Source organism: Neofelis nebulosa, chromosome 5 (assembly GCF_028018385.1).
Source record: "Neofelis nebulosa isolate mNeoNeb1 chromosome 5, mNeoNeb1.pri, whole genome shotgun sequence".
NCBI lineage: Eukaryota > Metazoa > Chordata > Mammalia > Carnivora > Felidae > Neofelis > Neofelis nebulosa.
The window spans coordinates 2,181,365-2,205,550 of record NC_080786.1 but is presented as its reverse complement, the minus strand read 5'-3'; the positions used below and the strand labels follow the sequence as shown (position 1 = coordinate 2,205,550).

At 46.4% G+C, this 24,186-nt stretch overlaps 1 protein-coding gene and 1 long non-coding RNA gene across 4 annotated transcripts in view; both read right to left on the bottom strand.

Annotated features, from left to right (window-relative positions):
* The window catches only part of GLB1 (galactosidase beta 1), a 104,618-nt gene that overhangs the window by 30,250 nt on the left and 50,182 nt on the right, over nt 1–24,186 (bottom strand). For all 3 annotated transcript variants that reach the window (XM_058729285.1, XM_058729282.1, XM_058729283.1), the window contains exons 11-15: nt 15,263–15,337; nt 12,764–12,853; nt 8,982–9,095; nt 7,009–7,140; nt 5,093–5,347 (exon numbers count right to left, since the gene is read on the bottom strand). In XM_058729285.1, the coding sequence (XP_058585268.1) occupies nt 5,093–5,347; nt 7,009–7,140; nt 8,982–9,095; nt 12,764–12,853; nt 15,263–15,337 (666 nt within the window). The remainder of the gene's footprint in view (nt 1–5,092; nt 5,348–7,008; nt 7,141–8,981; nt 9,096–12,763; nt 12,854–15,262; nt 15,338–24,186) is intronic.
* Nucleotides 18,602–23,101, bottom strand: LOC131511559 (uncharacterized). Its single transcript, XR_009261579.1, has 2 exons — nt 22,803–23,101; nt 18,602–22,109 (listed from the first exon to the last, which is right to left on the bottom strand). It is a non-coding gene; the product is annotated as an uncharacterized LOC131511559 (long non-coding RNA).

Below are 24,186 nucleotides of genomic sequence, written 5' to 3'. Positions count from 1 at the left end.
AGAGAGAGTAAGTGGGGGAGGGGCAGAGAGCGAGCGGGACAGAGGCTCTGAAGCAGGCTCTGTGCTGACAGCAGAGAGCCCAGTGTGGGGCTCGAACTCACAAACCATGAGATCGTGACCTGAGCCGAAGCCGGACGCCTAACCGACTGAGCCCCCCAGGCGCCCCTACACCTGCTCTTGACGATTACATAGGCAGTGCCTCTAAAATGTTGAGCTCAACGCCTGGGTCAGGCACTCTTGGGTGTGACACCTTCATGACCTGGCCAAAGTGAACCCCCTCTGCCCACCAAAACGCTCTCATGCTTTTCCATTTCTTTGCCTTTGCATCTACCATGCTCCCGCTTGAAATCTCCCCCTCCGCCACCCCAACAGAACTCCCTCTGGCTCTGGCGACGTGCCATCCATCTGTCGGATCAGCCTCCACCCGAGCCACCCAGCCCTTCTGAACATTCCTGTAAACGGACACATTCTCTTTCTGCTAAGCACCTCCCGGAAGTTCTTTCTCTTAAAGCACTAAACTGGTGAGCAATGGTGTGCTTCTCATCTGCCTTGGCCCAGTACCCACGGCGCCCCGCCAAGCCCCCCATCGCCAACATGGCTGCCTGAGGGCCTACACTGTTCCCGTCTGCTCTCTTCCCAGGGGGCTCAGCAACACGGGCACCTGTGTACCCTTTTACCTGAGGGCACTTACAGAGCAAGCAGGCCCCGGGAGGTGGGCAGGATGGTGAATAAGCTGAGCACCTTTTACAAAACGCCCCTCCTGAAGCTTGTGACCCTGTGGGTGAAACCGAGGTGCCAGCCTCAGTGTGACGAGTCTGGGTGGGGCACAAGGAGGGGGCTCAGAGGAGGGCGGGGCTGGTCCTTTCCTGGACTAAGGGTCTAAGAAGCTTTCTCAGAGGGGTTAATGCCAGTCTTGACAGATGAATATGTGATGGCAGGGTGGGCCGTGCGAGGGAGTGAAAAAGCCTAAACAAAGGAGATATATGACACGTCAGGACACTGAGAGGGAGAAGGGGACAAGGAAGGAGGGAGAAAAGGAGGGAGCAAGGGAGGACGAACAAGCCTACTGGCTAAAGTGGGACGATCCAGGGAGGGTTTTACTTTGTGTTTGGGTCCTAGAGCCTCCAGGTGTCACTTCTTGGCCACAACCTGGAAGGTGACAGAGAGACCGAAAGGCTGACAAAATGCAGTATGAGGAGGTATGAGAACAGGATCCTGGTCTGGAGGAAGAAGGTAGGGGGGGGATTCAGAGCTTAGACTTCCTCCTAGGGCCACCAGGCAGGAAGTGAGGGTAGAGGCAGAGAGATAAGTCTGACAGGAAGCTGAGGGAACAAAGGAGTTACACCTGATAACAGACGAGGAGGGTGAGTGGGTGGGGGAGGAGGAAGGTAGCTTAGGGGAGAAGTGAAGGTTAGAAAGACCAGCTGGGGAAGGGGGAACAGAGACCAAAGACTGCTGGGCAACGGGGGGCCTCCGGAGGCTGGAGAGAATGTGGGGATCCGGGGCCCTGATGAACGTGCTGGAGAGAACCCCCAGCAGTGCTCAGTCACTGGTGAACGAGCAAAGGTCAATGGTGGACCCACTCAGAGTGGAGGATGAACAAGGAGATGGAGTGGAAGGTCAAGGGGGCCAGTGATTGATGGCTTTAAAAAAAAGGATAGTGGTGATATCTAGGCTGGATAGGGAAGAACTGTGGCCTTAATGGCGGAGAGTTTCAGGTCATCAAGAAGACCCAAGAGCAGGCTGGGGAGGCTTGAGAGTTTGGAGGACAGAAACACGTAGCAAGAGAGAGGATATCAAAGCTTAAAATTCTGGAGTGTGTTCCCCACGATATACCATATGCCGGGTCATGAAACAAGTCTCAATGAATTTAAGAAGATTGTGAAACCCTCACTACAATTTAATTTGGGAACATTTCCATCACCCCAAAAAGAAACCCAATGTCTACCTGCAGTCACTCTCCATTCCCACCACCATTCCCTGCAGGCAACTAGCAACCTACTTTTGGTCTCTATGGATGTGCCTTTTCTGAACTTTCCATATAAACTGAATCCTACAATAGATGGTCTTTTATACCTGGCTTCTTTTACTTAGCATAATGTTTTTCAGATCCACCCACACTGTAGCTTGTATCAGTAGTCTGTTCTTTTCTACTGTCGAGCACTATTCCTTTGAATGGATATACCACGTTTTATTTACCCATTCACCAGTTGAGGGACACTTGAATTTCCAGTTTGGGCTTATTACGAATTATGCTGCTCTGAATATTTTCATATAAGTCTTTGGGTAGACATAGGCTTTCATTTCTCTTGGGCACATACCTAGAAGTGGAACTCCTCAGTCCTATGGTAATTCTGCACAGGGGAGGGGCAGGGAGAGAGAATCCCAAGAAGGCTCCGCGCTGTTAGCGTAGGGCCCGACATGGGGCTCAGTCTCACAACCGTGAGATCGTGACCTGAGCCAATATCAAGAGTCAGATGCTTCACCAACCGAACCATCCAGGTGCCCCTGATTTGTACTTTTCTCATGATTAATGGTGTTGAGCATTATGCATCTTTTCATGTACTTATCAACCATTTGTATAGCTCCTTTGGCGAAATTTTCAGTTTGTGACTGGGCTGTGTATCTTCTTATTACTGAGTTGTAAGAAGTCTTGATGTGTTCTAGATACGAGTCCTTTGCTAGATACATGATTTGAAAATATTTTCTCCTAGTCTGTAGCTTGGATTTTCATTTCCTTAATGATATCTTTTGAAGAGCAAACATTTTTAATTTTAATGAAATCCAATTTATCCGTTTCCCCCTTTAAGGATCACGCTTTAGGCGTCAAATCTAAAAAAAGTCTTTGTCTAATCCAAGGTCATAAAGACTTTTCTCCATCTTCTAGAAATTTTATAGAGGAATTAAATTAGAAATCCATAAAAATAAGACATACTAAAAAAAAAAAAAACCCACAAACAAAACATACGGGAATTAAATAACACATTTCTACATAATCTACCAGTCCAAGAAGAGACAATTAGGTAAATTAGAAAATATTTTAAACAGAATGATGTATTTCCATAAACGTTTAAAAAGCAAAACATATAAGAGGGCATTTCTTAAATGTTGCGCGTATCATTTGCCCTCTTCTCTTTCAGCTATTTACATACTTTTCTTCTCCAGAGTCAAAACTCTCAGCAAGAACGTTTATATTCAAGTATCCAAATTTACACTCAGGTGTTCGTTTCTTTGCCTTACGCTCCTCAGTAGCATGCGATGCAGCCCGTGGAGGCTTTGCTCCACTGGCGTATACTTCCTGGGGGTCCCACTGAGCTCCTCGTGGCTCAATCCAGCAGAAGAAGAGCTTCTGTCTTCCTCTTACTTGTCCCCTCGGCAACACAAATGCCAGCTCTCCTCCTCACTCTCTGCCCGCCATGTTTGTGCCTCTCTGCTTCCTTCTCCACCCCTTCCCCTTAGAGGACCTCCTCCATCCCACGTCTTCAATGGCCATCCACACGCAGATGATCTCATGCATACATTCCCAGCCCAGGTCCCTCCTCTGACTTCACCCACAGGGCCCACAGTCCTCCGCCTGCACCTTCGCTCGGCTGTTCTCAAAGGCCTCTGCAACTCAATCTGTCCAAATCCAAACTCATGATCTCCCTCTCCCCACCCAAGTTTTCTTTGGAAATCTTTTCTTTCAATAGATGGTACCATCTGCCCAGCCACCAGCCTGGAACCTAAGAGGCATCCAGGGTATATCCAATCCATCATTACATCTCATTGATTTACTTTCACATATCTCTCAGATAGTTGATATCCTCTCCATCTTAGCTAACAGCGTCCCTGTCTCTCCCTGGGACTACGGTCCAGCCACCTAGATAGCTTCCCCCAAATCCACAGGCACCCTCACTCAACCTGGGGTCAGAGAGGCTCGTCGTATCACAATCATGTCATGGCACTCTCCTGCTTCAAAGGCTCTCATCATAACGACGAGACATTAATGTGGTGTAACTGGCCTATTCCAATTTCATCTCTACCCACTTTCTAGTCTCTTCTCTTAACCACACTCCACCCCCAAACCATGTATTTGGGTCCTTTACTGGTTCCTTGCGCCCCTTATTTCCCCTCTAACCAACCACATGGCCTTTGCACATGCTATCTCTTCTGCCTGCAACACGTTTCCCTCCCCCTTTTGCCATGGCAATTCCCATTTATCCTCCATATCTCTGTCACGCATCACTCCTACAGGGAAGGCTTCCCTGACCTCCCTGACAAGGTCAAACACTCCAGTTATTACCAAGTCCCATGTTTCTTTTTAGCACCCACTGCAGCTGCTATCTTGCCATCTCATTTGGGTGACTGTATGATTTGGGTCTGTCTCCCCAATTAGAGTGTAAGTTCCATGAGGGCAAGTCCCACAGTTGGTTTTGTTCGTTGTTGCACCCTTAGTGCCCGGCACGAAGCTTGGGCACATAGCAGCCGCTGAAAAATACTTGTTGAATGCATAACTGAGTCATGGTAAGGTCATCCAGGGTGAAAATGGGACTGAAATGAAGAAGACAACGGTGAAGGAAGACATGTGGATGGCTTCAAAGAATAAAGGTGGGGGGTGACCAGTCAGGAAAGTGGCCAAGGAAGAGGTGAAGATCACAGAGACAACGGTGGGCGCCCCCAGGGTGCAAGGCTGTATGAAAGTGGAGTGTTGTGGGGGTACAGAAGTAGGCATGGACAAAAGAAAAACAAGTTCTCCCAGAGACCCACCCCCTGCCTGGGCCAAATTTTCTTCAAGAGAAACAGAAAGTGTCCCTCATAATCAGTATCCGAAGGGCTACGGTTTTTCTTAGGGGAAGCCAGAAAGCCATCACTTGCTAAAGGAAGTTGCCAGTCAGTGACAATGGGGCACACGGTACACATTCCGGCTGGCCATCGAGTCCCCGAAGGTCTGCCAAGGTGCCACTACGGAGGACTGGGTAAACGAACACAGAAAGCTCTCTACTCCCAAAGTGTCACACGGCGTCTCATCAGCAGCTCTTTTTGATTCTTTATCAGAGGCCGAAAAGCAGATCTTTGAGGCTCAAACTAAAATACTTTCCATGAAGACACGTACCTTGGTCCATCCAGAAAACTGGATAAAGGTGTCCTGGGGCAAGTCTGGGATCCCGCTGGGAATAGAGAAGTTCCCCGTGTAAAAGGCCGGGAGTGTGTAGTTGGACGAGTGGTGGGCAAAGGCTTTCTCCTGACGGCCATGGTTGCGGCCATGCCAGCCTCCCAGACGGCTGCGCACCGCATCCTCGGTGTCCAGCGGGAAGACCATCCAGTCCGTGAGGACACTGGAGCCGAGGGTCAGGTTAGAAATAAGACCCTGTAAAGGAGAAACAGTAATGAGCTGGGGTGGGAAGAAAAAGGCGTCGAGTGTCTCTGTGTCCCTACCCTGAATTCTTAGGGAAAGCAAACTGGGATATGAAACGCCAACAGTAAATGAGACTCAAATGAGGTGCACGCCAAAGTGGCATGTTGCTTGAGGCCAGAGCTTTCGACCCCGTGCCCGTCATGTTGAGTGCTTGGTTCAAAGTCATCGCTGAATGGAAGGGATGATGGAATCTATGGAATGGGAGAATGCATGGAGTCAGGAATGCAGAAGGTGTAGTGGGGGAGGGGGGCAGACCCCGCCCCTTCATACAACCAGGAGCAAGTCTTGGCATTGAGCCCCTCAGCAGCACTCTGGGATGATCCCACCGAGTCCGTTCACCTGCTGTGGAACTCAGTGAGGCGGCGTAAACGAGAATACTTTGATATCTGGGAAAGGCTAGACACGGAGTGACGATAATGGTGACCCTCAGACCGGCATGCTGGAGTTGCTCTATTTGTCCAGCGGCTTAGCGGGCTGGGGCGTCCCTGGCCCCATCGAGGCCTATGCTCACGGCTTGCCTAGCTTCCTCTTCCCTGCCTTTTATGTGGCGAACTTCTCCACTCCCAGTCAGGTCCCAAATTTCTCCCAGGCCACCTCTCGATACCCAGCCTCCACTGCCCACTTAGTAAATCCAATAAACACTGGCCAGGCAGCCGTGTGCCAGGCTCTTTGCTGGGCACTATGGCCAGAGACTACACAAGGATGCCTGTCACTGCAGGGGCCAACGTGGCCTGTGACAGCCAAGCAGGAAGGCCACTAGCCACAGCCTGAGCACAAGGACTTTAACCGGGACATCTCTACTGGAGACAAAGGTGGCCCCTGCACGATCATTCCCTAGGAGTGTAACTGCCCTGCCTCTGAGCCGCATCAACGGGGTCAGGAAACAGTCCCACACACCTGTTCTGGCCTAGGCCGAGTGATGCCATAAATCGTTCCATGGGGGCCTGCTGTCCTCTAGCAGATGAGGAACTATCTGCAGGGAAGCCTGTATCTCCACATCCCTGCAGCTCGCGGAGCCTCGTGCAGAGCATGAGCCTAACAAATGTTTGCCGAATCACGCTCTGAAAATATTTTCCAAGGAAAAACGTTTGGGTCGGGGCTAGCCACCCGGACACAGAGGAACCAGCAGGGGTGAGAGGCCACACACCGAGGGAAAAGGCTTCCTACGCCTCAAGGCTTCATCACGGACGGTCCACACCCAGCAAACGGGGCCGACCAAAGGCTAAGCTGGCTTGGCTGGCCACGCAGCCCCTTTTGAGAGCTAGGTGGGCTTTTTTAAGCAAAGGAAAAGCTTGGTGGAGAGGCTTCCTCCTTCTTTCTACAGGATGGCCGAACCCGAACATGAGGGAAGGGTTCTCTTTGCAAAGCTCAACCTTCTCATCCTGCAGAGGAGGGCAGGTCCTCAAATACACGAGCTTTGAAGTTGCAAAACAAATCATGGCAGGTTCAATCACCAAACTTGGCAAAGTGTGTGTGTTTTTAAAAACCGCTTCTACGTGAACAGGGCTGGAGGAGAAGAATGTATGTGTGAGAGTTTTTAAATGGCTTTACAAAGACTTCCTCGGGTGGCACAGACACAGTCCTATCGACCTCGACAGCGAGGCTGGTCCTACCTTGAAATCATTGATGTATCTGCCATAGTTCACACGCCCCATGTTCTCCACCAGAAGGTCCAGAGTGGCTCCGGCTTGCCCTGTTATGTTCAGAGTGATCACGTAACTTCGCTCCAGGACTCCCTGGGGCACCTGTGGGGTCAGAGTCCGGTAGGAATTAACTGAGGTGAGAAGGGCAACAGAGCTCGGCTGGCTCAGCCGTCACACTCATTTTCCTGCCTTGAGGTGTCACCAGACTCAGGAGACAGTGCTCTGCCGGCCCCTTTGCCCAAGCCACCGGCCAGGTGGCCAAGTTCCTCCAAACACTGCTTCCAAAACAGGCAACCCACCAGGCACAGCTCAGAGCAAGGGAAGGTCTAGGCTGGCTTCCTTTGCTCTGGGATGTTTGCTGCACGTCTTTTTTCTTTTAATTTTTTTTAATTACCTTTATTTATTTTTGAGAAACAGAGTGAGACAAAGCATGAGCGGGGGAGGGGCAGAGAGAGAAGGAGACACAGAATCCGAAGCAGGCTCCAGGCTCTGAGCAAGCGGTCAGCACAGAGCCCGAGGCGGGGCTCGAACCCACAAACTGTGAGATCACGACCTGAGCCGAAGTCGGACGCTCAACCGACCGAGCCACCCAGGCGTCCCTACTGCACGTCTACTTTTAATAGAAAGGGAACGGACCCGACAACTCCAGGGGGGGATTCCTACTACGGGAGCCCCTCCGTGTTCTCACAGCACAAAAGGCAGTCATAAAAAGTGGCTTCTACACAACGTGGAGAGATGAGACCAAAAATCAGATAAATGAGATAAAAATCAGAGAGTTAGGTGGAGCAGTCTCACCTCAAAATACCTGATAGGATGCATTAACCACGAAAATTATATAATAGAATGAGAACAAACAACTGAAGTTATACTGACTAGAATTCACGAAGACGACCCACCCCTAAACTGGAATTCAACACACAACGGCTGTCAGTACATACACGGGCAACACACACATGGTGTCCTAGAAACGTGCTCCCATAGAATGAGAACAAACAACTGAAGTTATACTGACTAGAATTCACGAAGACGACCCACCCCTAAACTGGAATTCAACACACAACGGCTGTCAGTACATACACGGGCAACACACACATGGTGTCCTAGAAACGTGCTCCCGCTGAAATGAAAGCCTTTGATCACAGCAGAATGGAAACATTTTAATTTAAAAATTTCTGAATTGGGGCGCCTGGGTGGCGCAGTCGGTTAAGCGTCCGACTTCAGCCAGGTCACGATCTCGCGGTCCGTGAGTTCGAGCCCCGCGTCAGGCTCTGGGCTGATGGCTCGGAGCCTGGAGCCTGTTTCGGATTCTGTGTCTCCCTCTCTCTCTGCCCCTCCCCCGTTCATGCTCTGTCTCTCTCTGTCCCAAAAATAAATAAAAAATGTTAAAAAAAAAAAAAAAAAAAAATTTCTGAACAAATTTCCAAGGTTAGAAAAATCTCTTCATGTGCTTTTTCACATGATTACTCCAGTGGAAGGAATGGAAATCCTCTAATGTTTCTTCCCTGCGCTGTGAAACAAAGTTCTTTGTGTATTGTGGCTATGATTACCATGAACAATCCTTCTGCATAGAATTTCTCACGCAGGATAAAGGCACAGAGCTAAACGAATCGCGGCTCCCGCGTGTTCAAAATGGGGCCTGTCCTCCAGGAGCAAAGGAGACATGGGTGACATCCTGTGGTTGGTCAGAGAGGACGGCCTGGGCTGGGGAGACCAGGAAGGTTTCCACAAAGGGGGCTGGCTTGAGCACACCCTTCCAGGTGCAGGCAGAGGGAGCATGGGTGAGGCCACATCAGCAAGCAAGGGCCACAGCTAAGGGACATCGAGAGGAGGGGCAGAGCCGGAGTGTAGAAAGGTGCGCAATGGCCTCGAATGCCCCATTTCCAAGCACAGACCACACATCCCCCCGTTGGGGCAGACACACACAGCTCAGAGACAATTCTTACCCCGTCCACGGCGACATAGGCGCGGTCACGGACTCCATTGAGGGGTGATGACAGGGGTGTGGGGTTGCTGCAGTCTTGAGGAAGCGTTGTTCGGTATAGCACGAAACCAAAATACTGGTGACAAAAAGAAGGAAGGAAAATACATCACTCTTTCAAAAAAGATAGCCTGGCCACCTCGATCGGTGTGAAAGTGCTGTTTCTAGAATCATAAGGAATAAAGTGTTCCTCTAGCCTCCAGCAAAAATTCAGTCTGAAAGAACTGGCTTAAATTTTTAGATCATACACTCTCGTAGCAGTCGCAGCAAGGAATCCAGAAGAGCATTTTATCAGACATCCCTTTCCCACACAAGGAAATTTGCCCAGAATCACTCAGGGGGATCCTATCATACATATCAGGAGGTTATTTACATTACCTCAAAACACAACATAACACAACAAAAAAAGGCAAACAGGGTGCCTGACCGGCTCAATTGGTAGAGCATGTGACTTTTTAAAAATTTTAAAAATGTTTTTAATATTTGTTTATTTTTGAAAGAGAGAGAGACAGGGTGTGACTGGAAGAGGGACAGAAAGAGAGGGAGACACAGAATCCGAAGCAGGCTCCAGGCTCCGACCTGTCAGCACAGAGCCCGATGCGGGGCTCGAACCCACGAACCGCGAGATAATGACCTGAGCAGAAGTTGGACAGTTAACCGACTGAGCTATCCAGGCGCCCCTCAGTAGAGCATGTGACTCTTGATCTCCGGGTCATGAGTTCAAGCCCCACATTGGGTGTAGAGATTATTTTGAAATAAAATCTTAGGGGCGCCTGGGTGGCTCAGTTGGTTAAGTGTCCGACTTCTGCTCAGGTCATGATCTCACAGCTTGTGGGTTCGAGCCCCGCATCGGGCTCCTGTGCCGACAACTTGGAGCCTGGAGCCTGCTTTGGATTTTGTGTCTCCCTCTCTCTCTGCCCCTCCCCTGTTTGTGCTGTCTTTCTCTCAAAAATAAATAAACATTGAAAAAAAAAATCTTGAAAAAAAAAAGACAACAACGAAGCCAACAATGTTGGTGAAACATTTTCCAGGTTCTTGGGCTAAATGTGCTCTAACATACAAAACAAGAGTCAATCAGAAACTGTTTAAAGTGGAGGGACGGGGGTGGCGGGAACAGAGACAGTGAGAGATGAGGTGTAACCGGTGGCTAAGTCAGAAGCCAGAGATGCTGGAATCCTTGGTCCGAAAGGAAGGCCCCAGACTATCAGCCGCAGCAACAAAGAGCACCCTTGGCCTCAGCTGGTGACTTTCCTGCTCTGGATGTTAGGCAGGGTGAGTGGAACCAAACCTTGTCATCCAGGGGGATCCCACAGACATCCAGTGTGGGACAGAGAAAAAGTTCCTCACGTCTAGAGCCCAGAAAGCAAGGGAGTGTATGTCAGCAAATGTGAAGGGGATTTAGACGAGGTGAAAAAAGAAACACGTTAACCCACGTTCTTGTGTTGCAGGAAAGGGCTGAACTCAAGAAATGTCACTGGGGCCACCACCCAAGGCTTCATGCACAAGGGTGCCCTCCCTCCCAGACCCCAAATCTCCACCTTTTTCTTGTTTGTTTGTTTTTTTCTTTTCAAAGTAACTGAAGTGGTAAGTCCTAGCTCAGAGGCTGAGGAACACTGAGGAAGGGCTCCCAGGAGGGAGCAGAAGTCACAGTGCTCCCTGCAAAGCTGGCTGCGGCCGCCGGGGTGGGGGTGGGAGTGGGGGTGGGGGTGAGGATGGGGTGGGGGCAGAGGAGCAGGGCTGCATCCCACTCCCTGCACCTGCGCTCTCCAGGGTTTCGCTGGAAATAAACACTCAGTGGGCTGGCCCCAGACCTGAAACAGCCAGGGCCCAGGGAGTGCCCCCAGTCCTAGAGCACTGCCTCGGCCAGAGATCACAGAGCAGAAGGGTCTGGCAAAGAACAGTGAGTGCAGATGTCGCTGCATCAACCTGGAATTCACTTCCCAGGTTCCAGGTGCTCTAGTGACCTGACCGTGTCTTGGCCGAGACGCTCCCCTGCTTGGTGAAAAAGGCGGGTTGTATTTTCTCGAGGAAGAGGCGACACAGCAGGTGTTGGCTGGAACGGGAGCAAGGCTTCTATCCAGTGTTACTGAAAGGAGGGCTTAATTACTCATTGTATCGATCCAACAGAGTGGTTAGAACAAAATCACAAGTGTAAACAGAGTAACCAGAGGCAAAATACACTAAGATTAGATACGCCACTGTCTTATTACCTTATGGTTCAGACACCTTCCAGAAGGGGATCTCCACAGAGAGTCATCAGGGGGATCCAGATAAGTTTCCATTTCGAAAAATGGGGCTGAGATCCTAACTAGGTGTTCAAACTTAACATCACAACAAGGGGACAAAGTGACCTCATGGACATCTTGACATGGCGCTCTGAGGACACAGCCCCTTCGTCACGTTCATGCCAAAAATGTTTTACTGAATCTAGTCAGTGAGGGGAAGTCTACAAGACAACTGGCCCGAACTCAGAAATGTCCATGTCACGAGAAAGAGAGAGAGGGAAAACAAGACTTAGGAATAGTGACAGAGGAAAGAAGAAAAAAGGGACATTATAACTAAATGCGATGTGTGATCATGGATCGGAAGCTGGATTGAAAAAAAGTTAAGGGGTGGCTGGGTGGCTCAGTCGGCTACGCATCTGACTCGGGCTCGGGGCATGACCTCATGGTTCGTGAGTTCAAATCCCACATCGGGCTTGCTGCTGTCAGCGTGGAGCCTGCTTCTGATCCTCTGTGTAGCCTCTCTCTCTGCCCCTCCCCCACTCCTCTCCCTCAAAAATAAACAAACATTTAAAAAAAAAAAAGGTAAGCTATATAGGACATTATTGGATACTTGACTATAGAGTGCATATTAAATAAGATTATATCAACGTTAAATTTCTTAAGTGTGATCATCATCATATCGTGTTCATATAGGAAGATGTCCTTTTTCTTAAAAGATATATGCTGTAATATTTAGGGGTGACGTGTCAGGATACTGACCACAAACTCAAATGGTTAAAAAAGGGCAGTTGACTGCAGATACACACACAGACCCAACTGGCAACATTTAGTGAATCCAGGTGAAAGCTACAGGGGTGTAAATTACACTTTTCTTGCAACATTTTTAGATTTGAAGATTTCCAAAATAAAAAGCTGGGAAAAAATTTTTAAATAAATACGAGGGGCAGGCACCTGGCTGGCTCAGTCGGCCAAGTGTGCAACTCTTGGTCTCAGGGTCATGAGTTTGAGCCCCATGTCAGGCATGGAGCCCATTTAAAATAAATAAATAATAAATAAAATTCATATGAGGCAGTGCCTGGGTTAACCACATACACGCGGGCATGCATGTATGCACTGACAGGCATTCTGCTCCCTTCAAAAGCAGGAAAAATCTCTAAGAACCTAACCTATTGAGAACACGGTCCCTACACCTTTGAGCTAACTAAGGACAAATAATTAAATGATCTTTTTGCGCATTAAGATGGTGGTTTTCCTCTAGTAATCAAGACTAAGATCAGAAATACAGTCAGAGTTATGTTGAATCAGGTTGAGCTACGTCTATTCAAGGCATGAGAAGAACGGGGTGGGGGGAATCTAGGAAGGACCACCATGTGGTACTTAAAGCTACAGAGAGCCTGGAAATCGGTGGCGAATTTACACGGGACCTGATTTATCTGCCTACCACTTTAGCCCCTGGAGGGCAGTGCAGAAAGTACCTTTTTGTCAGTAGAAGAAGGGTGAAGCATTACCTCTGAAGGCCTACCTGTTTCACCTGGATAAACGTCAACGGATAAAGGCTTTTTATGGGCCCAGCAGGACACAGAACGTTCAGAGCGTCCTCCACCGTCTTTAACTGAAAAGAAACAAGACCAGCATTCACTCACTGTCACCTGGTCATCAGAGTGGAGGCTAATGCCATTTGCAAATTATCAAAGACATTACTGGATTGGACCAAATCCCTAAACAGACCTAAACTGTTAAAATTCCGCTCAATGCTGACCCCCAGTTGCCTTCAATCATCGCTATCCATTCCCTAACTCTCGATGAAAAATAACTCACGGTGGTCGTAAAGCGTGTCAAGCACATCTATTCGCAAATACAACCTCTATATAAAAGGCCCTTCAGGGACGCCTGGGTGGCTCAGTCGGTTGGGCGGCCGACTTCGGCTCAGGTCATGATCTCGCGGTCCGTGAGTTCGAGCCCCGCATCGGGCTCTGTGCTGACAGCTCAGAGCCTGGAGCCTGTTTCAGATTCTGTGTCTCCCTCTCACTGACCCTCCCCTGTTCATGCTCTGTCTCTCTCTGTCTCAAAAATAAATAAAACGTTAAAAAAATTAAAAAAAAAAAAATTAAAAGGCCCTTCAAATGAATGAAAACCAAGGCTCGGAGGCTGCCTCCTCTCTAAAGCCTTCCCCAGCATCCCGGAGGGAAGTAACCAGGACTGCACCTTCCTCTGAACTTGACTGTGGCCTATTTTCCACGCCTGCATCACGTACCGGCCGCTTACCTTTGCCGTCCTTGCCGTTGTGTCAGCTTCTTAAGGGCAGAGTCTGTGTGGTGCTCACCCGATACCCAGCACATAGTAGACACTCAATAAATGCTTACTACATTTAGTCCAGACGATCGTGTACTCTCACAACCCAGGAGGCTTACTCCGAGGTAGTAACAAGGATGATGGCAGCTACCGATCGCTGAGCGCCTACCGAAGCCCAGGTGAGCGTACCTCGCATGCACACCCCAGTGAATCCTTACAACCGCCGGGTGGGGCAGCCATCACTGTCCCCAGGTTAGGGATGAGGAAACAGGTTCTCAGAGAGCCTCACGGGAGCAACGGCAGAGCCAAGGTCTGCAGTTAGGTTTGGCTCTGAACCTAGGACTTCCCACGACTGACACTGGTTAGAAATTTTATGGACACTTTTGCAGGGATACCTTGCTGATGTGTAACATAAGGGAAAACAAAACCTTAAGTACAATTCCATCAGTTCAGCTACTCACATGGATGCTTTTCTATGTGGACAACTAAAGAAATTCCACTCACGGTAAACGGTTTATTCCATAAACCATGTCCTACATCAACTGAATTCAGTTGCGTGCTAATTTGCTATCTTAAACTGTAAACATTTAGTTCATAAGGAAAAGCTATTTCTACTCACACAATTCTCCTTCATGGTAAATAGAATGTATTTTTGGTACTATGCTAGTTTTGTTTTGTTTTGTTTTAGCAATGTTGCTGTATTAAATATGTGTACCTATTTTCTGTTGCATAAAAATACATTTCTCGCAGCTCCAAAACAAATCAACCTCCTCAAGTAGCCAGCAGCAAGGAGAAAAATAGAAGATACTCCGTTTACAAGTGTGATTCAAGTCTGATCAAAACTAAAGAAAGATTCCTATCACGCAGAGAGACCACATTCTTTGTAGAATGTAACACACTTATCTGACGCTAGGTGGAAAATGTCACAGGAGCTCAACCAATCATAGTATCAAAGGGCTTCACGAACGGAAAAATTATACAATCGTGTTTGGCATTTTGGTTAAAGATAAAAACTTACACTATTTTAGAATGTCAAGATTCTTAAGAAATGTGTAACTGCTTGTGGTTTTTTTTTTTCTCTTGTGAGTTAACAGATGTAGGAGTTAGGGATTATAAAAGGGGAAATCCTGAAGACACAGATGGTCAAAACAAATTGATTTTGGCTTACGTCACTCCCGACAATGAAATGAAATCTCCCTTCTTTTTCTCTTTCCTAGAATAAAACGTCTTCAACTCCTTTTTATGATTAATTTCTAGCCATTTCCCTCTTGCTGTCCCATTTACCAAATAAACCAGAGCACAAAAATCAGTACATGATTTTGAGATGGAGGGAAGCACACTACATGTGCAAAGATCTATGACAATGCCTGTGGCTTTGGAGAACTCCCTAAAAAAACGTAAATTATGGAAAAAGAACCTCACCAAGCATAACAAGGTGGCATGTTATTCCCACAAAGGTCCTGAAGCTGCTTTGGATGACTGGTAATTGAACCAAAATGACCTGAATGATGTACAAACGTCCACCCACTCCTGCTCATGCCCTATGTGCTCACCCCGTCAATGTGACACACGCACGTCCCCATTTTCCCAGAAACATCACCTACCCCATCAGTCTCACAGAAAACCAATTCACAGAAAGATAGAACCAATTCCCCAGCGTGACACTTTCACTCACAACTGCTAAATTCCACCCCCTCACTCCCAACAGTTCTGTTATTTTCTTTCTTACCTTTTGCAGAGCAACTTTTCCATATGCAAACTTGGGTGTAGATGGAGGGATAAAACCTTCTGGTACTTTTTCAAACTAGAAACCAGAGTGGAGAAAGAAAAAAAAAAGAAAAAAGAAAAGCTGTTAAACCTTCAGAAATGTAGCTATACAATTCAGTTTTCAAAAGGAGGCTCAAAGACTCGAACAATAGTGCGGGTGATTTTCGGAAAGGCAAAGGAACAAAAGGTTTCCCCCACCAGACAGGGTTTGGTAAAGCTTTTACTTCCGTGTGTGTGTGCGTGTCTGTGTATGTCTGCATTGTAAACTCCAGGAATCATTCAAATAATTATAAAGAAAAGACTTCAAAACAGCAAAAACAAGGAGAGAGAATGAGGTGATGGCAAAAGGCTGGAGTTGGGGGGAGAAAAGGAAAAAGGCCCAGGGCCAAACAGAATCTTGAAGGGAGGTAGCTGTAAGTAAGGAAAAGTATTACTCGCAGGTTGAATCTTAGTGATAGATTAAAGTTTGATATCAGTGTTAAATTTCCTGTGGTTATGTAAGAGCATATTCCTACCTCTTATGAAACACACACTGAAGTATTTAGGGGTAAAGGTAAAGTATTTAAAGGTTACTGCATGTAACCCTCCAGTGGTTGAGAAAACCCAAGGGGGCAGTGAGGGGAAAATGATGAAGCACAGAGAGTGAAATGTTGACCTGGGTGAATCTGGGTGTGGAATACTCGAGCGCTCGATGTACTACTTTTATTCTTGAAACTTCTCTGTAAGTTTGAAATTTTTCTTAAATAAAAGCCAAAAACTAAAATAAAAATAGAACCTTACTATACACTAAACACACACACACACACACACACACACACACACACACACACACACATTTAAATTAGAGTTAGAAGATATAAGTGCCAAGTCTTAGAAGTCTGTGTCCACCTCCAAGTAGATTGCATTATGATCTCGCAGGCTCCCCACATTTCTTTCCTCCTCCATTCTTCTCTTCCTCCCTTCCTTTCCTTCGGTTTCCATCTTTTAAAATTATTTTTATTATGTTTTTTAATTTTTAAGGTTTATTTTTGAGAGAGAGACAGAGTGCCAGTGGGGGAGGGGCAGAGAGAGAGGGATACACAGAATCCGAAGCGGGCTCCAGGCTCCGACCTGTCAGCACAGAGCCCGACGAGGGGCTCAAACCCACGAACCGCGAGATCATGACCTGAGCCGAGGTCAGACGCTTAACTGACTGAGCCACCCAGGCGCTCCTCGGTTTCCATTTTTTAAAGTACTTAAAAAGGAAGACGACAGACTGCTGTAATGAAAAGCAATAGTTTCCTGACTATTCTCTTTGTGCTATTCTTCAGAGGAAACCATTTTAAATCCATTTAATTTTTCCATTTTTACATCTTTTAGTTTCTATATTTATACTTATCTGCTATTTCTTACTTCATCCCTTGAACACATTATTGATTTCTTTAATATATGAGAATTTAGCCCACGTGTACTGTTCTGGCTATCTCTCTTTCTTGCCAACATGGTTATATCAACATTTCTCTACTGGTTACCTTTGTAGCTTGAAATACTATACCTCTATTTCTTAGTTCCATCAATTAAGATGATCTTTTGTGTCCATACTTTTTAAGATAAGTCTATTTGCACCCTTTCCTGAGCTCTCTTCCCTACTCCCACCCCCAAATTATCAGTTATACTTTTACACTGTCAAGGTTAAAAAGTCTGTCCTGTACCCATACACCTTCCCACCACCTGTATACTGACTCTAAATTCAAAATCAATCAACAGTGTTCACATGATTATAATTATATAAATGTTACTCTCTGCAAAGCTAAGTAGTATGTATCATGGTGAATGTTCTGTGTTCTTCAGCTTTTTGTGTTCTTCTCCTCCCCTGGGGTTTCTAATTGCCTTTCTCTTTTCCTGTTTGCCTTTAGGTTAACTCCTCTTTAGCTGTTCTAAATTTCCAAAGATGGTGGCCAAGTTTCTCCAAACACTCTTTCCTCCCCCTAGTAAACTTCCTGTTGGAACTCTCGAGTCTTCTTGCTCCAAGGGAGTGACTCTCCTCTGGCCTTGATATTCTGGCACTTTTCTTCATTATTCTCCTGGTTTTAGCTTCTGTTTCTAGGATCTCGTAACTACCTCCTTTCGCTGGAGCAATCTCAAGTAACTTCCCAAGAAGTGGTATGTGGAAGGGAAATTTTTTGAATTTCTGAATGTCTGCAAATGGCATATGAAGTCGATAATTTGGATGAGTACAGAATTCTATACTGAAAATCATCTTCCCTTAGAAGGCAAGATTTGCAGCCCCCTTATCATCCGGTGTGAGTCACCGGATGATTCTTGTTCTTTCAAAGGTGACTGGCTTTTTCTCTCTAGAAGCTTGTAAGTGCTTTATTCTCTATGTTTTCATTTTTTTCCAAGGATGTGTTTGCGTTTGTGTGTTTTTTACATTTATTATTCTGGGCAACTCAAATATCTTTTTTGGTTTTAGAAGAAAATTCTGTGTTTTTTTAATATTTTCTTTTCTTCATCTTTTTCCCTTAAAAGTAAGTTAGACGTCCTAGATTGTTCCTCTGTATCTCTCATCTTTTCTCTATTTCAATCTGTCTTCTGGTTCTAATTTCTAGGAGATTATTTTTTATTTTGGGGAAGACTTCTTTGTTCTTTAATTGCTCCTTTTTCAAAATATCCTATTTTTATAGTGTGAAAGCAACATCTTTCCAAATGTCTCTAAAAGATATAAATTTGAGAGGGTCTGCTCGGCTTTGCTTAAGATCTCTCACTTCTGTCCTGAATTATCTGTTGCCTTTAGGTTATTTTTCTATTTATTTCACTTTGGTCTTTCTCTTTTCCTGTACAGGTTTTATGGATGTCTTCAAACATCCGGCCACCCTTGGCCATCTATTCTTATTTAATGGTAATGCAAATGAATGCACCAGCATTCACATAACCATCTTCTCTAAGCCAATCCTGCTCTGTGTACAAGAGCAAGGTTTGTTCAGTGGGGAACTGTTTTAGGGTGATTTGGGAGGGAGTCAGACATAATATGTAAGGTTTTTGCTCTCAGGCTGCACACTTTTTTTTTTAATTCTAATTTTCTGACTATTAAAAAGATGCTTCCCTGACGGACAGTTCATTTGAAAGAGGGGTGGCAAAGTGGAGGACCTGATGGGAAATATGCAGTTCCATTAGCCTTCCCATTTTCAGCTGTTTCATTCTGTTTTTTGTCACATCTGCGTTTCCAGGACCCTGGTTCTATAGGGTTCTTTAAGAGTAATCTACTCCCTGTTAACCTGTTTCTTTAAAAAAAAATTTTTTTAATGTTTATTTATTTTTGAGAGAGAGACAGAGCATGAGTGGAGGAGGGGCAGACAGAGAGGGAGACACAGAATCCGAAGCAGGCTCCAGGCTCCGAGCCGTCAGCACAGAGCCCAGCGTGGGGCTTGAACTCACGAACCGCGAGATCGTGACCTGAGCTGAAGCCGGATGCTTAACTGACAGAGCCACCCAGGCACCCCTGTTAACCTGTTTCAATAATCCCCTTTCACACTCCCTGGGGACCTAGATTTCCTCGTGCTACTTCCTTAGTCACCTATATCTATTTTTTGTTACCCGGAAATTTTTTGAAATCTCTCATGCATGGATAGTGCCCCTCTTGATGGCTTCATTTAAAAAAATACCATTTTTAATCATTTAATAACATTTTGAAAGGCAGAAGAGATAAGTATGTGGTCAGCCATCCATCTTGAACTGTATTTCTAGTATTCAATGAATTGATAGTTCTGTGACATTTTTATTTATTTTTTATTTTTTATTTAAAAAAAATTTTTTTTTTTTAACGTTTATTTATTTTTGAGACAGAGAGAGACAGAGCATGAATGGGGGAGGGTCAGAGAGAGGGAGACACAGAATCCGAAACAGGCTCCAGGCTCTGAGCTGTCAGCCCAGAGACTGACGCGGGGCTCGAACTCACAGACCGTGAGATTGTGACCTGAGCCGAAGTCGGACGCTTAACCGACTGAGCCACCCAGGCGCCCCTGTGACATTTTTAAAGATTAAAAATTTTTTCTTAATGTTTATTTATTTTTGAGAGAGGGAGAGTGTGAGCAGGGAAGGGGAAGAGAGAGAGGGGGACAGAGGATGTGAAGCGGGCTCTGTGCTGACAGCAGTAAGCCTGATGTGGGGCTCGAACTCACGAACCATGAGATCATGGCCTGAGCCAAAGTCAGACGCTCGACAGACTGGGCCACCCAGGCACCCCTCTGTGACATTTTTAAAAGAGCACACTAAAGGGGTGCCTGGGTGGCTCAGTCGGTTGAGCATCCGACTCTTGATTTCACCTCAGGACATGATCCCAGGGTCACGGGATCAAGCCCCGCATCAAGGCTCTGCGCTGAGCATGGAGGCTGCTTAAGATTCTCTCTCTCCCTCCCCCTGCCCCTCTTCCCAGCGGGTTCTCTCTCTCTCTCTCTCTCTCTCTCTCTCTCTCCCTCTCTCAAATAAATACAATGAGGGGCACCTGGGTGGCTCAGTCAGTTAAGTATCTGACTTCAATGAATTTGAGTCCCACATCACCTGAGCCCTGCTTCGGGTGAGTTCCGCTTCCCTCACTCCCTTTTCTCTCTGCCCCTCGCTCACTTGCGCCCTCTCTCTCTCTCCCTTAAAATAAAATAAAATAAAATAAGCACATTAAAACGATCTTCATGATTCACATTAAAATGAATGTGAGGCCAAGTAGTTGTATCTGTGGATCTCAGACAGACAAGATGGGAAATCTCTCTTCCCAGCCTCCCTGACAGTCCTAAACCACACTCATTGTCCTGTGGCAGTCTCCCTGCCTCATCCTCCAGCCCACACTCTGGCCAACAGAAGCAGCAAACACAAATCCACAGAGGGGAACTGAGAGTCGTCTAATTTGTTTGCTGAGGTCCCCTATTCACCTGCACATAGTAGTGACCATGTCGTATCTAACTCCGAAAGTCAAGGTGGAGTCCGGCGTCCAGTGTGAGTAGGGCTGCAATCTCCTCTATCACACTGGAAGAGAAAATCGCGGCACAGGCAGCGTTCCTTAACCTACACTGAGCTCACAGGGATGGAATGCTTCTGTACTAGCTTGGTCGTCTCCCTTGCTATGCACAAAGGCCCTTACAGTCCGTCATTGTATTTCCTTTTTAGAGGTGAGACTGGTGAACTTGCTCAAGAGAATCACAGGGCAAAGGAATGAGCTGGGATCTTGACCCCAAGGCAAGTGTTGTTTCTATCGTTCCACCTCACCTCCTTTATTGTACAACAGTACAAGAGACAGTGTCTCCTATTAATTAAACATAATTCCAGAGACAAAAACACCCCATGATACCTTTTCTCTTCCAGTTTTTCTTTTGGACCCTCTCCTTATGCACATATGCCATGAAAGATTAGAGACGGTTTTGTAATTTGCTACTTACCCAAAGTACTTCTGGCCTAAATACGGACAATAATTTTACTTATTGCATAATATATTCAATGTTTATTTTTCAGAGACAGAGAGAGAGAGACAGAGAGAGAGACAGAGTGTGAGTGGGGGAAGGGCAGAGAGAGAGGGAGACACAGAATCGGAAGCAGGCTCCAGGCTCTGAGCTGTCAGCACTGAGCCCGAAGCGGGGCTCGAACTCACAAACCGCGAGATCGTGACCTGAGCCTGAGTTGGACACTTAACCGACGGAGCCACCCGGATGCCCCTACTGCATATTACATCCAAATGGATACGACCATCCTTTCAGTATTAGGATTTAGATAATTTCCAATTCTTGATATTACAGATAGTGTTACAATGAACAACTGTATGTCTATAGCATCACCTTGGTTAAAAAAAAAATCTTTTCAATAAAGCACCAAGTGAAGAGTTACTAGGCCAAATGATATAAGCATTTTATATGAGTCTTAATAGAGCGTATGCCGAAGTTTTCACCAAATGTCTATACGTGTTTACATCTTCCACCCAGTTGTCGATCTGGATGTTGGTTTTTTTAAATCAGTGGTAAGAGCTCATCATAATGTTGATATTAAGTCTCCATCTGTCTATCCCATTTGCCCCAATCTTCTGTCTTTTCTTTTCAACAAGCTTAGTGATTTTTCACTGATTATCTTATAGTAAAATCCTCATCTTGTATCAAACGAATTTAATGTTCCAGAAAAGGGTAAATATTCCAAAACACTATTTCAGAACCTTAATTTATTTTTCTGTCATAATCTGTGCTTTAATCAGAGTTTTCATACCGGTCATAAATGGTGCTTCTTATCCTGTCTATTTAGCTGGACAAATTTAACATCAGAAGCTGCTCTTGTCCCAGTCAAATCAAATAGATTCAATGGCGACCAACCTCTCTTTCCCCAAGATCTCTAACGTTTTCATTCGTTCTTCTAACAAATTCTTATTAAGAAAGGACTTTGTGTCAGGTCCTACGCTTGGCCCTGGGGACATAAACAGCCTAATGCAGACTGTGAAAAATGTGTGTAAACAAATGGTAGCAATGCACTACGGGAAGTAGCATGTTCAAGATGTCCACACTGCAAGGCGGTAGAAGAAGTTAAAACGCGCCTAACTGCAGAGCCAGGTCAAAGACAATGTCCCAGAGAAGGTAACTGAAGTGTGTTCTCATTTTCCAGATGGGTGAAGGCGAGGGAACCTTATGTGCAGAGGCTGGGAGATATCAACAGTAGTGTCCTATTCACGGAATCTTATGCACCTTCGTTTTCAGGCCGGAGGGTCATGTACAACAAGGGGAGAATTGCAAAATGAGGCTTGAGGAAAACAGGAGGCCAAGTCATGGAAGGCATCTTGACCAGATCAGCGTTTTAGAGAAATCACTCTGAAAGACAAACCAGAAAAGCCAACTCTGCAGGAAAGGAAAACACTAGAACCACAACAGTGCAGGCAATGCTTTAGAAGTCTAACATTTGTTAAGAAATAGTCACTTCGTTAGCCCTAATTATCAGACATAAAACACTGTTTCCACCAGCACCGTGGATCCACAAGAGACAGCTTGTGTCTACCCACTGAGCTAATGTCATTCCATCCATAAACCAAGAAGAACAATCAATCAGCCGGTGTAGACTGGTCCTCAGTCAAGTTTCAGACTTCATTAAGCTCTGAAATAGTAAAAGTCACCTTGGCCATTTTCACATCCCCGGTCCCCACCCAGCCCCAGCGTCCACCTCAGGGAATCCTAATATTTGCTCCAATTGTCAAGGTCCTCAATGTACAACTTGATTAATTTCTGTAATAATGACCCATCACCAAAAAGCCAGTTGGACTTTTATCTTTGATAGAATCCTTAGGAAGAACTGTAACAAGACTAGAAAATGGGTCTTAAATTCATTCAAAAGCGCACAAAAATAAACTCACCACTGCCCCTCTCAGGAATTGGTAGGGAGGAGGAGGGCGCTGCCCTACAGTCTTATGGTTCATACTCGAGGTCAAAGTGTTAACCATGTCTGGTTGAGTTTTACCCACAGCAAAGAGAGTATTTTAGAAAATGCAAATGTCATGAGCTTTGTCATACCTTGAAGAGTCACATGCCAAAGGCCACCTGGAGCCTTCATCATTGAGCACAGGCTTCTGCAGCCTGATGGGAAATTATCCACCCTGGGCATCCACATCAGTGAAAGATATTGTCCGTCGACACCCAGCTTACTCTTGAAATGGATTAAAGAAGAGACCCATTCCACCTTTTAAGTCTTTGGTGAAGGAAGAGGCAGCTCTAGTGGGCGTTTTTATGATCCCATTCTTTTCCTCAGTGCAAGCAAACCAGGTGACTGAAAGTCTACAAAGTCTCGTAAGACAGATCTCACTTTTATTTTATTTTTATTTTTATTTAAAAAAAAATTTTTTTTTAACGTTTATTTATTTTTGAGACAGAGAGAGACAGAGCATGAAAGGGGAGGGTCAGAGAGAGGGAGACACAGAATCTGAAACAGGCTCCAGGCTCTGAGCGGTCTGCACAGAGCCGACGTGGGGCTCGAACTCACGGACCGCGAGATCATGACCTGAGCCTAAGCTGGCCGCTTAACCGACTGAGCCACCCAGGCGCCCCAGACAGATCTCACTTTTAAAGCAGTTCTTTTCTCTTTTCCAAACCTGAAATACCGAAAAGAAGAAAACGGAAAAAAGGACCACGTGGTAAGCTATGATCTATCATAAGCTATTGAATTATACTAATTTCTGGAGACTGTCTCCTTCACGGGTTCATCTTACTGTGCCCTCTGGTGAAACGCTGGGACCCCCCGGGTTTGTCTCCGCTTGGCCCACTGCCCTTCTCGCCCAGCTCTCCATCGGCAATCTCAGCCTCCCCTGCACTTTAGCCTCCCCTTCCACCGATGACCTGTCCTAATGACCGCTTCTTGGAGCTTCTCCCTCTTAAGTGAGGCACTTGCTGGATAGACACCTCCACTCGGATGTCCCCAAAGGCATCTGGAGCTGAACAAACCCAGCGCAGAGCTTTCTTCCCCCTTCCCCTTCCTGGCCCGTGCCTTCCCTGCAGTCCTCCATGGTTGTTGCTGACCACAACACCCATCCGGTTATCCGACCGAAAGCTGTAAACCGAGACAAATCAGTGCCTCCTCACGCTTCCTCACACCTGCACGCGGGCAGTCACCGAATCCGACCGATTTTACCCCCGAAACATTTTTCAAATCTATTGCTTCCTCTCCATGCCCCGCCGCCCCCACGACCATCTCATTTCTAGGTTATGTCAGCAGCCTCCTAGCTCATTTCCTGCATCCGGAAATGTCCCCAGGGAGGGTCCCAGCAGTGCATTCACATGGTCACGGGTTTTTGTAAAATTTGCAGAAGTCATCTAATTTAACCGCCACAGGCTAAGACCCTTGTCTCTTTCTGCGCCAGCTTCCTTGTGTCACAAGTCAGGAGGCTTTGGAGTTCGCCACAGG